At 43.3% G+C, this 8,735-nt stretch overlaps 1 protein-coding gene across 4 annotated transcripts in view; it reads left to right on the plus strand.

The window, feature by feature from the left end:
* The window catches only part of CP (ceruloplasmin), a 29,586-nt gene extending 21,135 nt beyond the window's left edge, over positions 1-8,451 (plus strand). For 2 of the 4 annotated variants that reach the window (XM_081190046.1, XM_081190049.1), the window contains 7 exons: positions 1,039-1,178; positions 1,646-1,774; positions 2,856-2,962; positions 4,850-5,069; positions 5,385-5,524; positions 6,810-6,973; positions 7,493-7,880. In XM_081190046.1, the coding sequence (XP_081046172.1) occupies positions 1,039-1,178; positions 1,646-1,774; positions 2,856-2,962; positions 4,850-5,069; positions 5,385-5,524; positions 6,810-6,973; positions 7,493-7,568 (976 nt within the window). In that variant the 3' untranslated portion in view covers positions 7,569-7,880. Of the gene's footprint in view, positions 1-1,038; positions 1,179-1,645; positions 1,775-2,855; positions 2,963-4,849; positions 5,070-5,384; positions 5,525-6,809; positions 6,974-7,492; positions 7,881-8,327 lie in introns of those variants that run through there. The other 2 variants (XM_081190047.1, XM_081190048.1) reach the window with 2 other exon arrangements.
* Positions 8,452-8,735: the final 284 nt, after the last annotated feature.

Raw genomic sequence — 8,735 nt, forward strand, 5'->3', positions numbered from 1 at the left:
CAGGCAAACCCTTTGATTAACACAAAGCCACATTCACAGAGTGTAGTAAAGGGCACTGTTGACTCCAGACCTAGGGTTTTACAATGCCAAAGCGCTTAAGATGCAACAGGATTTTAAGTTTACCTTTATTCCTCTGTTTAAGTTTCCACCCACTGTTTTGCTGATAAGGTCTGCCATTCTGTAAAGCAGCCTTCTCCAACTGGATACAACTCAGATACATGACCAGTGGTCAGAAATGGTTGGAGTTGTAAGATCTGCTAAACCTGGCAAGGCATGCAATGACTCATGCAACCCAACCCTTGCTTTTAAGCACGGGGCTGCAGGCACTTATCTCTACCAGTCTCTGGTTAAACTCTCATCACAGGCAGGTGGATTGTTGCTCCAGAATAGCTATGGACTTTTCCAACATGACTTACTGAGATAGTGTGGCTGCAATTTAACAGGTCAGGTAGGCCTGCTGGAGGCCAAGATCGGGACCTCTCAGGTAGACAGGGCCTTTGGAAAGTCAGACGTGGAGCACCTCTTCCCTGTGTTTGCTCCCTCCCGAGCTTCAGTCTTGTTTGCAGGCATAGTGGAAAGTTGTCCCAGCCCACTTTTCAGCAGTGGATGGGGCCAACCCCCAAAGTAGATGGGGCAAGACACCTCACACACAGTCACACTGTGTGTGACTTTCCTAACCATAACATGGAGATGTCAACCAGCCATAAGCAGAATGGTGTCTCATTAGTTCCTTCCTTTAACTCAAGAGTGGGGAATCTTAGGCCCAGTGACCAAAGGTGCCTTTTGAAGCCTGTCTATCTAGTCCTCAGGAATTTGCACTCTCCTTTAGCATTTTTGCCTGACTGAAATTTGTCCTTGAACTCTGATAATGCCTTCTGCCTACCTGGTTGGAAGATGGAAGATGGATGGTCTATGTGTTTGTGTAAAACACATTTTCACATTTGCAGTTACATAAATGATACCTGGAGTTCTTGACCAGTGCCTCTTAACTTTATTGGTTCTCATATTCAAATGTATCCTTCACTTTCCCCCCTTCAGCCCAGGGAATTCATTCTTAAATAAAAATGATAAGTTCATTGGGTCAAAATACAAGAAGGTTGTTTATCGAGAATATACTGACAAATCATTCAGCACCGCCAAAAAAAGGAAGGAAGAAGAAGAGCACCTGGGAATTCTAGGTACTGGCTTTATAAACTGAAAGAACAGCTATTGAACGTTATATTGGCATGAACTGAATTTTGCTGTGTGGGTCTCAAGTAAGGATGAAAGGAGGCAGCAGCTTCTGTATGTCACAATTAGCACTTTTTTTGATGGGCTACATCTGCAGGGCTACAGGTTCCTCACCACTGCATTAAACTGTGGGTTAGCATTATGCTTGAACCAGATCAATGTCTTGTAGATAAAGTTTAAGACTTAACACTGGATTTAATCCAGAGAAAATTAAACCCGCTTACATATAATTAAAGTCAATTGAATTTAAGTACACTGTTAAGTGCTTAAGAGCCCTAGCAATTTAATTTGAGCCTTAAGCGCCTGTAGGTTTCCTTTGCACTGATTAATCTTTGTAGTTTTGTTTTCCAAAGCACTTTGTAATTTCCTTTAATGCTGTGTCTTAGAGAACATATTTGTTTTTAATCTCTCCAAGGTCCACTACTTGTTGCAAATGTTGGGGATAAAATCACAATTATTTTTAAAAACATGGCCTCCAGACCTTATTCTATTCATGCACAAGGAGTGAAAACTGACTTTGCGGACGCAGCCGAAACCAGTTCAGGTAATAGTCTCATTAATTATTTCTCTCACTTTTTAAAATCTTGTTTTCCTTGCCTCAAGGTCTGTAGAATGGGGATAATAATAACAAAAGGACAAAAGAAGCAGAGAATGTGGAGCTGGTGAAAATTCACAAGGGCTTAATTCCTCCTGTTCAGTTTTTTGCAAAAACGTTTGGAAGATGATACGATTTAGTGTTGGTGAATCTGAAGGGGAAGGGCGTGCAACCACCAAGAATGCCTATCTTGTGTCTCTTATCATAGGACACAATCCTAACCCTAGGCCACCAGTGGTAGGGATTGACCTTTACCCTAAGCCACCAGTGCAGGCAGTTCTGCGTCCACAGCCCAACTGCTCACACCAGCCAGGGCAGAAGGTGGAGAGCAGAAAAAATATCCCTGTGCTACACCAGTTTTCAGGCCACTGCACTACATAGGCCTAGAGGAGGTGCATTCTTGTCACATGGTGGGTCAGCACAGGATTGAGTCCTGCCCATGAAATGCTGCTCTTCGGGGCTTTCTGCCTGTCACCTGCCAGCAGGGATGCCATCAGTAGTAGCTTCCACCCACTTGCGATTTGGATGGGTGCATTGGGGTGCTCCTCGCTGTCAGGGCTTCCCTGCCAATGTTGGCAGAGGGGCAGCTTCACTAGATGCCCATGCGTTTTAGTGTTATGAGAGAGTGAGAAAAAAGTTTCCTCTATTCCCCTTTCTCCACCCCCATTGTTCTGCTGGACACTGAGGTCCAGCGCCAAGGGCCTTCTGGCAGTTCCCTCACTGCGAGAAGCCAAGTTACAGGGAACCAGGCAGAGGGCCTTCTTGGTAGTGGCACCCGCCCTGTGGAACGCCCTTCCACCAGATGTCAAAGAGAAGAACAACTATCAGACTTTTAGAAGACATCTGAAGGCAGCCCTGTTTAGGGAAACTTTTAATGTTTAACAGACTATTGTATTTAATATTTGTTGGAAGCTGCCCAGAGTGGCTGGGGAAACCCAGCCAGATGGGTGGGGTATAAATAATAAATTATTATTACTATTACTCCATGCTATGCATGATTTTATCAATTTTAAATATCTGTTTCATGCAGGTGCAGTCAGAGAGTATGTCTGGAAAATACCAAAGAGATCTGGTCCTGCTGAAGGGGATTCCGACTGTATCCCTTGGGCATATTACTCAGCTGTGGATAAAGTTAAGGTGTGTTTTTAAAGGCAGTTACCAAATCCGTTCCCTTACCTGGGCACAGAACACTTCTTCACCAGACCCCCTACATTGGCTTCATTCCTTACTAAACAACGAGTCATCTGACTTTGTTGAAATCTTGATGGAGACAATGGGATTGGCCCCATGTAATCTGGGTGTAGTGTGGTGTAGTGGTTGAGAGCGGTAGACTCGTAATCTGGTGAACCGGGTTCGTGTCTCCGCTCCTCCACATGCAGCTGCTGGGTGACTTCTCTGACGTGTCTCAGCCTCACTCACCCCACAGAGTGTTTGTTGTGGGGGAGGAGGGGAAAGGAGATTGTTAGCCGCTTTGAGACTCCTTCGGGTAGTGATAAAGCAGGATATCAAATCCAAACTCCTCTTCTTCAAACTCTTCTGGAAGCAGAGCTTTTAAGAGCGGCGGGGAGGAAAAGGTAGAGGCAGAATCTGTTTTCAAAGTACTTTGGAAGTGGCAAGCCAACTTTCATCTATAATGGATGTGTATAGAAGGGGTTGGATCCAGACTAGGTTAGGTCCCATTTAAATCCATCTGAAAATTTAGTCATGATTTAAATCTCATTGATCTCAATGGGACCTAAATGTGACTAATATATAGAAACATAGGCCAGAAAAATACGGAGTCATGGTGGTGGAGCTACCATTTCTGAAGCCTTGCCAACCAGGGTTAGAAGGTTGTGGGGCAGATTCCCCTCTCCTTTTATGTACTTGGTTTCCAGATTTTATTTTTCCTGTCGTTGGTTTCAGTGGGAGGGGAAATAACTATGGCAGCTCCAGGACTGGCTTATTATCATTTTTTTGCCCTTGTCTGGGAAATGGGACGGCTTTAGATCCAAGGTCTCCCTCAATCTGTCCGTGCCACACCTGATTTTCCCGTGGCTTACTGCCACTGCAGCACCAATAACTAAGGTGGTGAAGCAGGACCACCTGGAAGAATTTTACCCTTATGATTTCTATATAATCATCTATCCATATATAACCATATATCTTTATGATGATTTCTATATATCTATATATACGAAGGGTGTTTGAATCATGAAGGCTTCTGCAGAGCTAAATGCTTAGATTTTAGAAATCCAAAATGACCTCTGCCCCATTTCTTCCCCCTTGTTCTTCTAATGCACTCAATGGCTCGCCAACATAGTAGGAAGCAAGAAATCTGATGTGCCGGCACTTTCCTCCGTCCAGGAAGCCCCTCAGCAGGAAAATGCTAACCACAATGTCCCCGTTTATAACAGATGGCGTGTAGGAGGGTTACCAACATTGTAACGGGCAAATAAGTTTCTTTTCTCCTTTCTTACTATAATTCAGGGGAAAGGTCAGGCTGATGTACCGTTAGGAAAGCAGAAGTTGGGGAGGATTCTTTACATGGTCAGGGGCAAGGTTTATGCATGCGCTCACTGGTTTGATTTTTGCTGCCATATGCGATTATATACGATTATCTCATGTTTTATGGCGTATGTACTCAGGTATAAAGCCTAAGGGCGCTAGAGCTTCGGTGCCCAGTCTTTGGAAACCATTCCACTGGGTCATTATTGCTCAGCAATAAAATACCACTTTCTCTTTCTCCATTGCTGAATCTGTCAATTCCTGGACACAATTTGAGTGGGCCACAGGTACTTTAAAAATCCTTGCAACAGTGGCAGCAGAGCTTTCCATTGCTGCAAGTAGGAGGCCTCTAGAAGGAGACTTCCAGAGGTCTCCATCTGTGAAGGGCATCTGCAGGATCCAGCAGCCCCTTGGCCAGAAGCTTAGACTTAATCCCAAGTACTCAATATAGGACAATATTTCGTCAGATGCTATTTCCCCATCTCCATTATTTTAGTAATGGCGATAGGTAATTATATCCCTTTTTTTGGCTTTCAGGACCTCTACAGTGGATTAATTGGGACACTGCTAGTCTGTCGCAGGGAGCATATACAATTACTTTCCACATCTGCACAGCCGATACAATTTAATGTTCTTTTTTTGGTGTTTGACGAAAACCTGTCTTGGTACCTGGATGAAAATATCAACACTTATGTTGTCAACCCAGAAGGCGTGAACAAAGAAGACGAGGAGTTTATTGAAAGCAATAAGATGCACGGTACGTTTCTATGGCGATGGGATATTTCCAACACCCACAATTGCCAGTCATTAATCAGACATTCTGTGTTCATTACATTTGCCACATACATGCCAAACTGTATGGCATAGGGTTGTATTGCAGCTCTTGGGTCCTTTTCTCTTTTGGAAGCTGGGCTCCAAACATCCTGCTCGCTTTGTTTCCTTCACAGTTGGCCTCCTGTAATTCAGTAGGCAGAGCGCATTTGAGGACCGGCCCTACCATTGGCTTCACTATATTTAAATTCACGTTCCATCAAAGAGTTTCTGCGTTCATGATAAACTTCTCTTTCCTTAGCCATTAACGGAAAGGTGTTTGGAAACTTGCATGGCCTTACAATGCACGTTGGAGATAAAGTCAGCTGGTACTTAATGGGGATGGGGAACGAAGTGGATATGCACACAGCACACTTCCATGGCCACAGCTTCGACTATAAGGTAAGATGATTGGTTCCTGCCTTTAATTTTAAACTTAGTGTTGGAGGAATGATAATGCGTTTTTTGGAGAATGCTCTTAGTCAACTGAATATACAAACCTGCTTTATGCTCAACTGTCCCAGTGTTTTCTATTCTGACTGGCACAGCTTTCAGCTGACAATACTGCCTGCCATCTTCTACCTGATGTAATGTTATTGGTGGCAAACAACAAGGGCGCCTTGGTGGGTGGTTTGGGAATAGGGTTTGAGCAGATCCACAGCAGGCATTTAAAGCACATGACTTCCCCAAAAGAATTCTGGAAACTGTAGTTCATTAAGAATGCTTGAAATTGAAGCTGTGCGAGGGGGAAACTATAGTTTTCAGGATTTTTTTGCAGGGGAAATTTTTAAATGTGCACTTTGTGATTACAATAAGTTACTTTAACATCCTATCTGTCTCCAAGCTGGCAGGTCTGGAAATAATTACAGACCAGCAATTTCTATCCTAATTCAATGGAAAGGCAACTCTTTAAGAAAGCAACGATACAAAAAGGGCTACAGTACCCAGCTCCACTGCCCAGTGTCCTAACAGCTACCCCACTGCCACAACCCACACTGTTTTTTCAGATTTTGGTTTTAACTGGTGGTAGTAGCAGGACCGGATTGGGCGAAGTTGCTATTTCTAATACATAAAATGAGGGGTGGGCAAATCTGTTGTTTTTTGTTTCTCTCCGTTCCCATTGTTAAGTTTAGTTCTTCACATTTAGACATCAATATGTTGAAATGGCTGGGGTAACCCAGTCAGATGGTTGGGGTATAAGTAGTAAAATTATAATAAAATTTGCATTTAGTGTAAATTTCTCCTTTTTGTATGCAATGTTGCCTAATATACACATTTTTACAAAACAATTCCCCATAATATAATGCATTTTTGCTTGTTATTTTCACCAGTATATGCATTTTAATGCACACTTTACCCTAATATACACATATTTGCACACATTACTTGGGTAAAGAACTGCATTGCAAAATTCAGAGAAGTGCAAATTCAAAAGAGTTATAAGCTGAAACCAATTTCTCCCTCATGCAATAAAGGGGAAGTAGGCATAGATGGCTCTTACTTATTTTTTAAAAAATTAAGTTGCCTGCATTTTTCTTCCAATTGTTTAGGTTTCCAGCACAAATACATTCAAAGTTCTGCCACAATATTCTTAACTCATTTTATGTCTTCCAATTAATTACTTCAAAGACGCTGCAAAAATGTTTACTGATGTAAGGTGGTTGTTTTTTTATGCTTGCCCTAAAAGAACACCAGAACCTACCGGGCCGATGTCTTTGATCTGTTTCCTGGGACTTTTCAAACTGTTGAAATGTTGCCCAAGTATCCTGGGACTTGGTTATTGCACTGTCATGTGACCGACCACATCCATGCTGGCATGGAGACCACCTACACTGTGCTCCCAGAAGAAAGGTAAGCAGTCACCAAATGTGTTCGAGGAAATACGTTGCACTTGCAAGGCCTACCACTAACTGGGGAGATTTAAGAAATGGGAAGGAGGCTGAAGGGATGTGCAAAATAGAATTTGGGAAGGGGCTCTTCTGAAGACCTCAGGGCAAAACAGAAGTTCACCTGACACCATCATAACCCGTCAAAACTTAGCCCGTGAAGGGTGGGGAAATGAAATCATCAGCCTAGAAAGATTCCACATCCCTGAGCTACAGCAATCTTGTGCTGCTCCCCACATCAGAAGAGCTAACTGATGTTATCTGCTGCCAGTTGCACAATTGAGGCTGACTCAGTGGCAGCTAAGAACATTGGGTAAGTAAGGCAGGATAGATCATGATAGATGGAGCCAAGGATAACAAGAGGCAAACTAAGAATATCAACCTACAGCAGACGAAGCTTAAGATCTGCTCCCTGCCCATTAACAGTGACCACATATACCCAACTGTTGCATTCTTCAAGTGGCCCTACTTCCTCTCTTTTCAGAAATAAGTCCAGCAGCAAGGATCCCACCCTCTACCTCACCTCCATGATTCTGTTGTTTTGTGTAGCATTTCTATGATTCCACCAAGTACTGCTGCTTCCATCCGCCACTCAAGTTCCTACCCCTGGACTTTTAACATCCCCTGAGCCTATTTTTCTATTGCTTATTTCCACATCAGGAAGGGATTCACCTGCTAATCTCTTCCACTGTGCTATGCTTATTGTTGTTGTTTAGTCATGTCTGACTCTTCGTGACCCCATGGACCAGAGCACGCCAGGCACGCCTGTCTTCCACTGCCTCCCGCTATAAATGAAACCGTGGTAGGGGGAACTGCCAGCAACAACATTTAAGCAACACACACACTAAATAAAAGACAGCCAATCTACTCAAGACTGTTTCGGTTCTTCTTTCTATGAATAATGTGTGTTGCCAGCCTTAGGGGGTGGGGTGGGGTGGGGTGGACAAAATCCAAGCTATATTCACTCTGTCATTTTGAATCTCACTTCTGTTGACGTGTACATCTCACTCACCCAGCTGTTATTAGACAGCTGCATTTCAAGTGCAAGTAGATAAATAGGTACCACTCTGGCGGGAAGGGAAGCGGCTTAGTCATACTGGCCACATGACCCAGAAGCTGTTCACCGGCTCCCTCGGCCAGTAAAGCGAGATGAGCGCCGCAACCCCAGAGTTGGTCACGACTGGACCTAATGGTCAGGGGTCCCTTTACCTTTACACATTTATAAATCTTAGTATTTTTTGGTACTTCCAGACAGTTGTAAATAGAGACCAGGGAGAAACTCAAGGCAGATTAAATAGCACGTGTTATTGTTTGTGCAGAAAATCCGTGATAGGACCAGCTTATAAGAACAGCTCCAGCATCTGATTTCAGTGAAGTCCCGTTACAGAAGCTGCTTGAACAAAGAGGCTACTACAGATCCAAAAGGAAATCCAAGAACTGGCTTTTGGTGCAGAGAATTTTATTATTATTCACATGAGATTTTCAGCTGTTCTGTTTGCTGGACACCCCATCTGACACAGGTGATTATAAGGAGAATAAAACTGAATTATACTCATAGTAAAGCTATCCTTGGAATGTACTGGCATTTAGCCCAACTTTCTCCACATAGTATATGTCTAGCTCACTTATAACACCAGTGTTTAGCATCATAAAACTATCACAAGAAAGGGGAGTGAGATGGTTAGGATAGGATTTCAGGCCACAGCTGAAGTAGGCAAAATCTTAAA

This window comes from Podarcis bocagei (genome assembly GCF_964188305.1).
Source record: "Podarcis bocagei genome assembly, chromosome: 4".
Taxonomy (NCBI): Eukaryota; Metazoa; Chordata; class Lepidosauria; order Squamata; family Lacertidae; genus Podarcis; species Podarcis bocagei.